This window comes from Thalassophryne amazonica, chromosome 4, assembly GCF_902500255.1.
Source record: "Thalassophryne amazonica chromosome 4, fThaAma1.1, whole genome shotgun sequence".
Taxonomy (NCBI): Eukaryota; Metazoa; Chordata; class Actinopteri; order Batrachoidiformes; family Batrachoididae; genus Thalassophryne; species Thalassophryne amazonica.
In genome coordinates, this window is record NC_047106.1 from 119,311,429 (window position 1) to 119,325,418 (window position 13,990).

The 13,990-nt window shown below is 40.1% G+C and overlaps 1 protein-coding gene across 4 annotated transcripts in view; it reads right to left on the bottom strand.

Moving 5' to 3' along the window:
• Positions 1–13,990, bottom strand: part of LOC117508672 (rho GTPase-activating protein 42) — a 356,336-nt gene that overhangs the window by 245,688 nt on the left and 96,658 nt on the right. For all 4 annotated transcript variants that reach the window (XM_034168483.1, XM_034168481.1, XM_034168484.1 and 1 more), the window contains exon 3: positions 7,901–7,962. In XM_034168483.1, the coding sequence (XP_034024374.1) occupies positions 7,901–7,962 (62 nt within the window). The remainder of the gene's footprint in view (positions 1–7,900; positions 7,963–13,990) is intronic.

A 13,990-nucleotide genomic window follows, 5' to 3' on the forward strand; every position in this document is an offset into this window, starting at 1 on the left:
TATACAAATCAGAGTAGCTAATTGATGACCAAAAATATTAATGAACACAAACACTTCCAACACAGATCAAGTGTAAAAGAGTGATATTTTTGTAGCGTTTGACATTGTAATTGAGTAATTTCATAGTACTGTCTTTAAAAAACTGACTTTTTTCAGGTTTTTTTTTTTTTTTCAATTTTTAAAGACTACAACAACTCAAGTGTGCAGTTCCTCTGACTTCTTAATTAATCGGTCAACATTATGAATGTGTTGTGTTGTTATTGGTTGACTGTTTGCCTTGCATCCTGGTTGTCCTACAAGGTATGTCCTATGTCTGTGCAATTGGAAAATCTAAAGACCGCTCATTCCATCTGTGAGCACAACAAGAATGTGTCTCATACTGCTGAGTTCTTACCTCATAATCTCTCTCTCTCTCTTTTTAAAGTGCATGATATATAAGATGGACAGAGCAGAATGGAGCTGTTCCAATAAACATGATCCATGGTTTCAGAGACTGAACAGAAATTCTATGTAACAAAAAGTCAACTTGGGCAGCACTGTGGCTTCGTGGTTATCATTGTTGCTCATAGCTAGAAGGTTCTGGGATTGCTTCTCACTTTGTCCTTTCTATATGGAGTTTACATGTTCTCCCCCTGTTCACTTGGGGTCACTCCAGGTGCTCCAGCTTCCTCCCATCTCCACAGATGTGGATTAGGTGAACTGGTGACTCAAAATAGACCAGAGGTGTGAGTGAGGGTGCGAATGTGTTTATCTGTCTACAGTGGATCTGAATTCACAGTGCTTCACTTTTTCCACATTTTATTCCAAAATGGATGAAATTATTTTTTCCTCAAAATTCTACACACAATAAATGAGAGAAAAAAGATGTTTGAGATTTTTGCAAATTTGTTAAAAATAATAATAATAAAAAAAATACAAAACCAAGAAATCACATGTGCATACAGTGCCTTCCGAAAGTATTCAGCCCCTTGGTAATTCACACATTTTAATTTATTTATGTAATTTCAAATACAAAAAGTAAATCAGGCTTCTCAATATAAAAATTTCGGTCATTACTTTCCTCAAACTAAAATTGAAAGCACATCTCTACAACTTGATATAATTAATTAAAAATATAAAAGGCAAGATGATGGGTTGCATAAGTAATGGAACCCTTTGGTATAATACCTGTAAATAATTGGTTTTATTGCCAGTATTCTTCAAACAAGTCAGGGGATGCATACATGAACATTTCCAAGTCACTGAATATACCTTGAACTTTATTTACATCAGTTATGAATAAATACAAACAGTATGGCACTATATGGTAAATCTGTGTGGAGTAGACAGTTCTCAAAACAGAGTGACTGTGCAAGAAGAAGTTATAGTCTTCTGTGGCTGTGATTGGCAAATTGTGCACAGTGCGTGTTTTGCATTTTGTATCCCCAGTTATACAGCTTCATGGTGAAGTGGTATAGAGGGGAATTTTCTTAAAAAGAAGACCTGAAAGTTCAGCTACAATTTTCCAGAAGGTACATCTGAGATGCAAGCCTAGATCAGATGTTTTGGTGAAAGAAAAATGGTGAGTTCATGTCACTCAAACTCACGATCTCCAGCATGGGAGGTGGACTCTCTAACCATAAGTCTAAAACCTAGGGCTCTGGCCTTGTTGCCAGAGAATTTTTTTAGCTGTTAGGGAGTGAGGTTTACTGACTACTATTGCACATGATCACATGATCTCTGTCCACATCCATACAATATATAATGACACTGCATCTGTCACGTAATTTTTCTTAAACCGGCAAAACCATGTGGGCAAACTCCAGACACAGCGACGATGAAACTACACAGATGGGGGCATGTCATCTGTGTGTCCGGATGACAAACCAACTGCCCCAACACGTGTGGGGCTCTCGACACACCTTTTGTGTCACGTTTTGTGTCATAGCTGTGTCCTAATTACTGTTGTATTGCCAATCGTAGTCGTGGCCTCACCCTTTTAAACAACGTGTGAATGGGACAACAGCAAACTGTACTTACCTTTGATTGATATAAATCCTTTTTTGAAAAATTATTTCAGGATGAAAATTCCAATGAATATCACAACTGGCACAGTTATCCCAATATGCTCAAAGCAACAACCAAATAAAATGCATGGCCAACTTTATAATTGTCACTGAATTCAGAGTACAATGTCTGCCCAGTTAGAAGTAGATCTGTCTGATATGAAGACTTATTTGACATCTCCATCAGCTGTAGTAACTGATTCCAGTCAATTTCTTCACTGTATATGTCACACACAGATATTTTATTATATCTGCAGCAATGTACAGTGTAATTAGTCATAAAATGCTACAGCGCTTTGGAGACACATTTTCTCCCTTGCGACACAATTGTGAAAGGCGAGAACAGCAGTAATAAGATTAAGGTTGCAAAAAGCAAACTTTAACTCATTTGTCATTTATACATATAATGCCATCAAAATGTAATCATCTCAAACTATTGTCTGGTCCATAACATTTTCCGGTAATCAGGACAATGCTCAAGTTATGTCTGGCATACCTTAAGATGCACCACAATGTATGGGCAAAGTCATTGTTTATGTGCATCATGCACATTAAAAAGACTGTAAGTATGTAAACTACATGGAAACAGCAATAATAATAATAATAATAATAATAATTAATAATGTGATTAATTACCTCCACCAAAGACTTTACATGATCACTTGTGTCTTAGCAGAATTCAACACATTTTCAAACTTTGTGGAATGATGAATATTATCACAAGGAATAATTAATTATGTTTTGGTGCTGACTGGGATTTGGATGAGAATTCTACTATATTATTTTTATTCACTTTTTCATATTGGCACTGTTACCTCACAGCAAGAAGGTCCTGGCATCACCCATTGCCTGGTCCTTTCTGTGTGGAGTTTTCCTTCCCACTGTCACCAAGTGCTTGCTCATAGGGAGTCATTTTGACCGTTGGGGTTTTTCTGTAATTATTGTATGGCTTTTGCCTTACAATATAAAGCGCCTTGGGGCAACTGTTTGTTGTGATTTGGCGCTATATAAATAAAATTGATTTGATTTGATTTGATTTGGAGTTTGCACGTTCACACTGTGTTTGTGTGGGTGCCCTTGGGTGCTCCAAACTCCTTCCACTTCTAAAGATATGCAGGTTTGGTGAACTGGTAAGTCTAAATTGCCTGTAGATGTGAATAAGTTTGTCTGTCGACATGTGGCCCTGCAATAGACTGGCTTCCTGTCCCGGATGTACCCTGCCTCTTGCCCTATGACTGCTGGGACAGACTCCAGGGCCCAGTTTCATAAAGTGGTCTAATCTTGTTTAGTCGACTAAATTCACTTAGTTGACTAAATGTTTGATGTTAGTCATTGCACAAAGCATTTAGTCGACTAAAGTTTTGCATTAGCCGACTAAAGTTTTTAGTTACAGAGGAGGCTAATCTTATTTTAGTCAACAAAACTTCAGTGTCTTACCTCAAAAAAGCCGGCCATCATGTACCACCACTTGATGGAGCCGTTAGGAAGGAGAGTCTTGCAGCAGGAGTGGGTGTTCCAGGGCTGGAATAATCCATCGGAGATGTTTACGAATGCCAAGGCCGACAGCGCTTCTCCTCAGGGCCTGTTCTGGCCATGGTTGTAGCAGACATCCGACCCAGAAGTAAACAAATCTCTTGCGCATAGGAGGTGTTTCTTGGCAACGGCACTCGCGGGGCCACTATGCCAGTGAAAATCGTTGACTAACGTTAGACTTCTAGACTAACGTTAAGTTTAGCTGTCTATATGGAATGGAGATTAGACTTATAATGTTGGCTAAGTAAGTTTAGTAGAATAAAAGATTAGACCACTTCATGAAGCCAGGCTCACAGCATTAACTGGAATAAGTCTGTAACTTATCATTTCAAACCGGTAAATTTCCCAATCAAATGAAAATAGCTAAGGTTGTGCCGCTGTATAAGACTGGGGATAGACACCACTTCACAAATTATAGACCTGTTTCTTTGCTTCCACAATTTTCCAAATTATTAGAAAAGTTATTCAATAATAGATTAGACAAATTCATAAATAAACATAAATTACTTACTGATAGTCAATATGGATTCAGAGCACATAGTTCAACATCACTTGCATTAATAGAATCAGTTGAGGAGATTACAAACGCCATAGACCACAAATTACATTCAGTTGGAATATTTATAGACCTTAAAAAGGCTTTTGATACAATTAATCATGACATATTAATCAATAAACTTGAACAGTATGGGATTAGGGGGTTGGTGTTGCACTGGGTGAGAAGCTACTTAAGTAACAGAAAACAGTTTGTGAAGTTGGGGGAATATACATCATCATGCTTGGACAATGCTTGTGGCGTCCCACAGGGGTCAGTATTGGGTCCAAAACTGTTTCTAATTTATATAAATGATATTGTCAATGTTTCCAAAATATTAAAATTAGTATTATTTGCAGATGACACAAGCATTTTTTGTTCAGGGGGGGATTTGCAGGAGTTACTGAGGAGGATCAGTATAGAAATGGGAAAATTGAAAATATGGTTTGACAGAAACAAATTATCATTAAACTTAAGTAAAACAAAATACATGTTATTTGGCTATTGTAATACAGACATACAGGTTCAGTTACAAGTCGAGGGGGTAGATATTGAAAGGGTACATGAAAATAAGTTTCTGGGGGTGATAATAGATGATAAGATAAACTGGAAGACTCATATAAAACATATACAAAGTAAACTGTCAAGAAGCATTTCAGTTCTAAACAAAGCGAAACATATTCTGGACCACAACTCACTCCGCATTCTTTACTGCTCACTGGTTTTACCATATTTACAGTACTGTGCAGAGGTATGGGGTAATACTTATAAAGGTACAACACAATCACTATCAGTAATGCAGAAAAGAGCTATAAGAATTATTCATAATACTGGCTATAGAGATCATACAAATCCACTATTTTTACAATCCAAATTCTTAAAATTCACAGACTTGGTTCATTTTCAAACAGTACAAATTGTGTATAAAGCAATAAACAATTTACTTCCAGCAAATATTAAAAATATGTTTTTTAACAGATCAGGGGATTACAGTCTGAGGGGGAAATTTAATTTAAAGCATCAGTGGGCACGAACAACATTAAAAGGTTTCTGTATTTCTGTCTGTGGGGTGAGGATGTGGAACAGATTGGGAGTGGGGCTCAAGCAATGTCCAAGCATGAACCAGTTCAAACAGCGGTACAAAAATATGTTTTTTTCTGGGTATAGGGAGGAGGAAGGGTAATGAGGGTTAGGGTGTTTTTGTTTTTTCCTTCGGCTTGTAAATATATAGTATTTTGTATGTAAGTAGGTATGTGAAGGTGTATATTTATGTTTGTGTATATATATGTGTATATATGTATATGTGTATGTATGTTGATGTGTGTATGTATATATATATGTGTATGTATATGTATATATATATATATATACTGATATCGATTTAGGTGTGTAGGAATCTATGTGTATATGTGGCAAAGGGTATTACTGGTTGTGGGGAAGAAGGGGTAGGGATAAATAAGCTGATGCTTCACCCTACCCCTTTTCGGACATGTTGGGTACACAGTAGGAACTTTTTTGTTGTTGTCTTTACTGATCTATCTTGTAATTGTTGTTGTATCAAATGTTCGAAATAAACAGTTTTCATTCATTCATTCATTCATTCATTCATTCAAGTGGGTACAGAAATGAATGAATACAAGGTCTATCAGAAAAGTATCCTACCTTTTTATTTTTTTAAAAAACTATATGGATTTGAATGACATGCGATTACACCAATCATGCTTGAACCCTCGTGCGCATGCGTGAGTTTTTTCACGCGTGTCGGTGACGTCATTTCCCTGTGGGCAGGCCCTGAGTAAGATGTGGTCCCGCCCTCTCGGCTGAATTCCTTTGTTTCACACGCTGCTCGAGACGGCGCGCGTTGCTTTATCAAAATTTTTTCTGGACCTGTGAGGAATATCCAAGTGGACACTATTCGAGAAATTAAGCTGGTTTTCGGTGAAAAGTTTAAGGACTGATGAGAGATTATGGGGTGTTTCTGTCGGTGTAAGGACTTCCCACGGAGCGGGACGTCGCGCAGCGCTTCCAGGCGCCGTCGTCGGCCTGTTTCGACCTGAAAACATCCTAATTTAAGGCTTAATTCACCCAGGACGTCGTGAGAGAACAGAGAAGATTCAGAAGAGGCCAGCATGAGGACTTTATGCGGACATTCCACTGTTTAAGGACATTTTTTAATGAAAGACGTGCGCGCAAATTCGCTGAGTCATTTCCGTGACGACTCGGCGAATCTGTGTGCGCCGTGACAGGAAAAACACCTCTGTGTTGAAAATCATTTGTAAAATTCAGGCGGCTTTTGATGGCTTTCAACAAGTGAGTAACTGAGAAATTGTTTAACAGCTTGGGCATGTTCCAACTTGCCCGTTAAGGTTTCCAACGGAGGTGTTTTTCCTGTCGCGACCCCCCGCGGTCGGGTCCGGCCCGACATGTGACTCTGCCCGCATGTTCTTCCATTACAAAATGTCCGTTAACAATGGAATGTCCGAATAAACTCCTCATGCTGACTTCTTCTGAAAGTTCTCTGTTCTCTGATGACTTCCTGGGTCAACAGAGCCTGAAATGTGGACGTTTTCAACTTGAAACGCCTCGAAGCACAGATCGCCATCAGGCACCGTGGGCCGTCCTTACGGCGACACTACCAGACCAAAATCTCTCATCAGCCATTAAAATTTTTACCGAAAACCAGCTGAATTTATCGAATGGTGTCCACTCAGTTGTGCCTTACAGTTTTGAAAAAATTTTGATCAAACAAAGCAGCAGTCTCTGAGCCATTCCTAAACAATGAAAAAATCGAGGAGAGGGTGGGCCACTCCTCACTCAAAGACTGCCCACAGGCGAATGACGTAACCGACAGGCGTGAAAGAAACTCTCGCATGCCCACGAGGGTTCAAGCATGTCTGATGTAATCACACACGATTCAAATCCATATGGTTTTTGAAAAAAATAATAAGGTCAGATACTTTTCTAATAGACCTCATATTGTCACTCACTCATCTTAAACCGCTTACTCCAATTAAGGGACATGGAGACGGGGCAGGAGCTGGAGCCTATCCCGGCAGTCATAGGATATGAGGCGGGGTACACCGTGGACAGGACACCAGTCTATCGCAGGGCCACATAGACAAACAAACACATTCACATCCGCACGCACACTGATGGACAAGTTAAAGTTTCTAATTCACCTAACCTGCGTGTCTTTGGATGTGGGAGGAAGCCGGAGCACCCAAAGGGAACCCACACAAACTCCACACAGAAAGGCCATGGGTGGGAATCAATACCATGACCTTCTTGCTGTGAGGCAACAGCGCTAACCAGTAATCCATCGGGCTGCCCATGAATGAATACTGCAATGTTTCTTTTTGTTGTTGATGTCGTCATTGTCTCAAATTCTACTGCACATATTTTGATGATACATGATAATTATGCAAGACAAACAATTAACAGGTGGAATTTTAAACAGATTCAAATATTTTAAGAGTGAAATTAGCATTCAGGGTATTGTCAATGAAGCTGCTGCATTGTAAAACAGGATACCAATGCAAAACATGAGGATTCTTTGGATCCGGCAAAGGTATATGCTGTATGGGTTGCGTTTTGATTTACTTATTTGAATGAGTTTTTTGTATTATTGGTGCAACATTATCCCTTGTCTTCCCTCAAGGGCCGTGGTGGAAAATGACTCCCAAAAGCAATTATAAGCAATTTTCTCGTTATATTTTTGTTTTATTCCACTCCTGTTCAAAAGCACAATCAAAATCCAATTAAAAACATAGAAAATTGCATTTCTTACCAAGCGTCTTCTTTCTTCTTCCACAGTGTTCAGCAGCTGGGAGAACTCTTTGAATGACTGGGCTGAAATATAAAGAAAGATTATTTCCACTAACGCGTATTAACAGGGATATTGTGTAACTGCTTAGTCAGTAAAGTCACCGACAGGTATGGCAGCCTTACACAATGTGGTGACCAATAAACAAAAACTGTCATCTACTGTGTTACTAAAGGTGATAAAAAGATCTAAGGAAAAAAAATACAGGAGCTCAGTCATTAAGCATCAGATGTTCTTTTTTACCCCACGAGCACTGTAGCATGGTGCTAAAATGTTTATTTGTGCTGCATCTTCGCAGCTTTCCGGACAGCACATTTTCAAAGCTCGTAAAATCATGCAGCTGTACAATTCAAAACCAAGACAGGCAGTATAAAAAGCAATATTTCAATTGAATGAAACTCAGTGATCACTTCCTTTTATTTTCTTCCCTTGCTGGGCTTTAAAATATATTGTCACAGTGTATGTGAGGCTGACGTGATAAAGATACGTTCACGCCATCTGTGCTGCTCTCTTGTAGTAGAACACATTCCATTCTGCCGAGCCAGATGAATTCAGCACACAGCACAGTGAACCTTATCTGCCAAAGAGCTGTGTCTCTATAGCTGCACAGCACCATTAAATAGGGGGCCAGATACAGCCTGGCCTGTGTCGCTCTGCCCCTTGTCACCAAATGTCCAGCCATTTAGCAGAGGTCGGGTTTTTCTGTTTGCCAAGAGAGCAACATCATTATCGGCCACAACAGCATGATATGGGGACTCATGCATCATCGCAGACACTGTGGAACATTTACACACCAAAGCTTTTAAAGACCAGGGAGTAATGATTTTGTTCTAGTGATCCAGAAGGCTGGCTATACTCCTATTAATGCTGTTAGCACTTTATCAACAGCACAAACCTCTCAGCGAGTATAGAGAGCAGCTGGAGCTACTGATGGGACAACATTAGATTCTAAAGAACAGAAATGGGTGTCAAAGAAAGGTTAGAGCTTGCATATCATTCAAGGGAAAAAAGGAGGAACGGACCTGATAAATCAATGAATGATTGGGTGCATTGATGCATCAGAGTATAAAAATGAAACACGGCACTGAGAAGCTGAAAAACAGATTCTATTATCAATTCCAGAGAACTCAGGGCTATTTGGTTATATTAGTAACAGTACATGAAGAATGCAATACAGTTCTGCACAGCCAAAGGAGGTGAGGCATAGATTACTAACAGCCGCACCTGCTTATCCACAACAGGGTAACAAGGATGAGACCCCTGTCCACAGGTTGATTAGAAGGACAAAAGGAGGAGGGGGACCCTCAGTAGGGCTCCAACTAATCTCTTTTTACTGATTAATCTACAATTTTTGTTTTTTGCTTTATCTATTATATAATGTAACAATAAATTTACCCAAACTCAAAATTAACAACTTGTAATTTATATTTCAATATCTAATCATTTACACTGTGAAACAAAAAGCAAACAACAACAAAATAAAATATGAAATTATGCATTAGTACAGTATTTTTCAGAGAATAAGTCGCACTGGAGTATAAGCCGCACCTGTCAAAAATGCCTCATGAAGGTGAAGTACACAATGCTAAAATACCCTCGGCCGTATGAGCATAAAAATAGGAAACAGAATGTGACCTTTTGACCTCTTAAAATATGTGTGATTCCCAAAGTGAGACTTAAGGACCAACGAGGTGGTGCAAATCACAGGAGAAGTTCTATTTCCTCATTCATGTGTTAGAACGACAGGTCCACGTGAGCTGGGCTGTGGCCTATTTTGGAGCCATGAAATGACTCTTGTGAGGAAATCCTCCTATATGTTGCCTTCTGATTTGTATATTTTTATAATACTCGTTTTATATTCAGTATAGCCTTTGGAGCGAACAGAAGACAACGACTGGCACGATTCCAAATGACAAAATACATTAAACAGCCCCTGCCAGCAACAGCACACATTTAAACAGGTGCTTTGTGTTGTGAAGTTCTATTAAGCATGCATGATATTATATTGTCGTGTACAAGCAGACGAGGTTGATTCGGGCTGCTGCTGGTGGAACAATCATGTGGGGATTTACGCTGCGCCGACGGTTCTTGCTCTGATCAACAGATTTATGCACAAATCCAACCAGCTTTTACACGAGGTCCACGGATGTAATCATGCAAGTGTCAAGGCACCTGCTCAGTCCCATTTTCAATGATCACTTGTGTCCCATGAAGTGCAACATGGTTGCAGTATGCAAACATTTCAATAGATTGTTGATGAAAGCCTTACTGTTTCGTTAAAGGTTATTGAATTATTGAAATTCTGCCCTGTCTGCCCTTCTCTCTCTCTTTGATTGACTGATTAATTTGGCAAAATACATGATATGAAATAACAATGACAATATACATACATATACTTGCAGAGGATGGCATGAAAAAGCACAGACTTATTTCCATTGTGGTCCCCATAAGAACACAGAAAAACAAACAACGATAAAAAAACAAAAAACAAAAACACAAATACTTAAAACTGGTTACAAAGCCATCTATATGAGGTCTATTAGAAAAGTATCCGACCTTATTATTTTTTTCAAAAACCATATGGATTTGAATCACGTGTGATTACATCAGACATGCTTGAACCCTCGTGGGCATGCGAGAGTTTTTTTCATGCCTGTCGGTTACGTCATTCACCCGTGGGCAGTCTTTGAGTGGGGAGTCGCCCACCCTCTCGTCAATTTTTTCATTGTTTAGGAATGGCTCAGAGACTGCTGCTTTGTTTGATCAAAATTTTTTCAAAACGATAAGGCACAACTGAGTGGACACCATTCGATAAATTCAGCTGGTTTTCGGTAAAAATTTTAACGGCTGATGAGAGATTTTGGTCTGGTAGTGTCACCGTAAGGACGGCCCACGGTGCCTGACGGCGATCTGCGCTTCGAGGCGGCAGCGTCTCGCCGTTTCAAGTTGAAAACTCCCACATTTCAGGCTCTGTTGACCCAGGAAGTCATCAGAGAACAGAGAACTTTCAGAAGAAGTCGGCATGAGGAGTTTATTCCGACATTCCATTGTTAATGGACATTTTGTAATGAAAGAACGTGCGGGCAGAGTCGCATGTCGGGCCGGACCCGACCGCGGGGGGTCGCGACAGGAAAAACACCTCCGTTGGAAACCTCAACGGGCAAGTTGGAACATGCCCAAGCTGTTAAACAATTTCTCAGTTACTCACTTGTTGAAAGCCATCAAAAGCCGCCTGAATTTTACAAATGGTTTTCAACACGGAGGTGTTTTTCCTGTCGCGGCGCACACAGATTCGCCGAGTCGTCACAGAAACGACTCGGCGAATTTGCGCGCACGTCTTTCATTAAAAAATGTCCTTAAACAATGGAATGTCCGCATAAACCCCTCATGCCAACTTCTTCTGAAACTTCTCTGTTCTCTGACGACGTCCTGGGTGAACAGAGCCTTAAATTAGGATGTTTTCAGCTCGAAACAGCCACACGGACGCCACCTCAGACCGCGCCGCGCCGATCCGCTTTGTGAGCTGTCCTTAAAGCGAAAGAAACTCCACAACCTCTCATCAGCCGTTAAACTTTTCACCGAAAACCAGCTTAATTTCTCGAATAGTGTCCACTCGGATATTCCTCACAGGTCCAGAAAAAATTTTGATAAAGCAACGCGCGACGTCTCGAGCAGTGTGTGAAACAAAGGAATTCAGCCGAGAGGGCGGGACCACATCTCACTCAAGGCCTGTCCACAGGGAAATGACGTCACCGACGCGTGAAAAAACTCACGCATGCGCACGAGGGTTCAAGCATGATTGGTGTAATCGCACGTCATTCAAATCCATATAGTTTTTTTTTTAAATAAAAAGGTAGGATAGTTTTCTAATAGACCTCGTATACACAAATTAATAACGTAGAAAATTATTAGGATTTCTCTCTCTCTCTCTCTTTGTTGCAGCATATCAGTGACAATATGTACCAATGTTCACGGCACATATTGTCGCTGGCAACAATATGTGCCACAATGTGGCCATAAACGTTGGCATATATTGTTGTGGCGACAATATGTGCTGTAACAGTAAAAGTAAGTCCCTTCGGCTGCTTCCTTGTTTGCACTCGGGGTCGCTACAGCAAATCCAAGGTGGATCTGCATGTTGAATTGACACAGTTTTTACACCGGATGCCCTTCCTGACGCAACTCCACATTACATGGAGAAATGTGGCAGGGGTGGGATTTGAACCCGGAACCTTCTGTACTGAAACCAAGCGCATTAACCACTTGGCCACCACCCCTCCCTGACATGTGCTGTAACATGGCCTCCCAAACTAGTAAAACAACTTATGACTTATACTCATAAGTCATAAGTATGACTTACACTCCGGAAAATACGGTAAGTTCTTTCGACTTTTCCCTTGGGGTGGCCACAGCTGATCTGCATGTTGATTTGGCACTAGTTTGACGCCGGTTGCCCTTTCTGACACAACTCCGCAGAGGTGGTCTTGAATAGGGAACCTTTTGTTATGGAAACAAGCGCACTAACACCTTGGCCACCACACCGTCTGACATGTCAACATATGTACTGCTAGACATTATTCCACCAACAAAAAATAGCCCATTCTTAACTGGACATCTGTCTTTTCACAACAACAATAATAATAATAATTAATATTTTATTTGGCCATGGCTACGGGTACGGACCCGTATCTACAGAGACCGTTCTAAAGATACGGAGGGTATTCCCCGGTAAAGATTTGAGAAAATATCATGTCTGTTTAGAATTGAATAGGCTCTATCAGATGGCAAAACAGATGAGTAACGTTGAACATTATTATCACTTACTGAGACGTTGCTGGGCCGGTAGCACAGATTTACATTTACGCTATCTGGCTATACCTGCCACAGTAGCATAAACTGATGAAGTCCAAGAACTGTCTGAGGAACACACAATTCTCCTCGGTCCATACCTTTAGCAGTCCCGCAGAAGATATGGATGTACGTATCCTTAGCCACTTCGATTTTATTTATCCCATTTGGGAAATTTACAGTCTGATATAAACTCTTTCCATAATGATATTAACGCAAGAGCTTGTTTCATTCAAATAAAAGGAATGTAGTGCATTATTACTCCAGCATTTTAATGATATTCTTGTCCATACTTTTGTTTTGTTTTGATCACGGGTTCCTGTTCTGATGAGATGACTTTATTCTGACAAAACAGTACAGGACAGGAAAGCCACTCCCCATACACAATGGAGCACATCAGCCATGATCATCCCACACACACTCTGAGGTATGTATCTGTGGCGCAACATGAATACAAAATTAACTGGAGTTTGCTTGCAGGTTTGGTAAATAAATTCTGATACCAGCGTTCATGAAATGTATTGCAGCCTTCACAGTTAAGTGAGTTTAAAATACATCATTGACAGTAATGATCAGGAGTCGCACTAAAATGTACTTTGTGGTCAGCGCAAAATAGCGCAGAACTATGGTATCCTGTTCTGGGGAGCAATAGAGTCTCAGCTGCTAAACAACAGTCTGTCAAATGCAATATATTAACACCTGGGTTTCAAACTTGCAACATACAGATACATTCAGAACTTGCTAAATTTCTTTTTGCTCTTAATACATCTCAGTGCATGTGCTAAATTCACTGATTTGCATGTTCGGATCCCACAAATTGAGCACTCAGGTAGACACGCCAATTGCATATTTATGAAGGCCAACATATTAAATGGACAATACGTACCATTTTGAGCATCGAAAATACTCAATGACCACTGCGAGTAAATCAGCACGTTTGTGCACATTTATACACAAGCAAACCTTCAGTAAATCGAGCCAAAAATGTTCAAACTTCCTAGGGGAAATATGCATGTGGACATTTATTGCACCCAGTGGTTGTGGCTGTTACAGTTGTTGTTGATATTTAGCAACCCTTACTGGTTGTTTGAAGAATCGACGACAGGACATGCATATTATGCATTTCTGAAACTCACTCACTCATTCATCTTCAACCGCTTACTGCAATTAAGGGTCGTGTGGAGCTGGAGCCTATCCCGGCAGTCA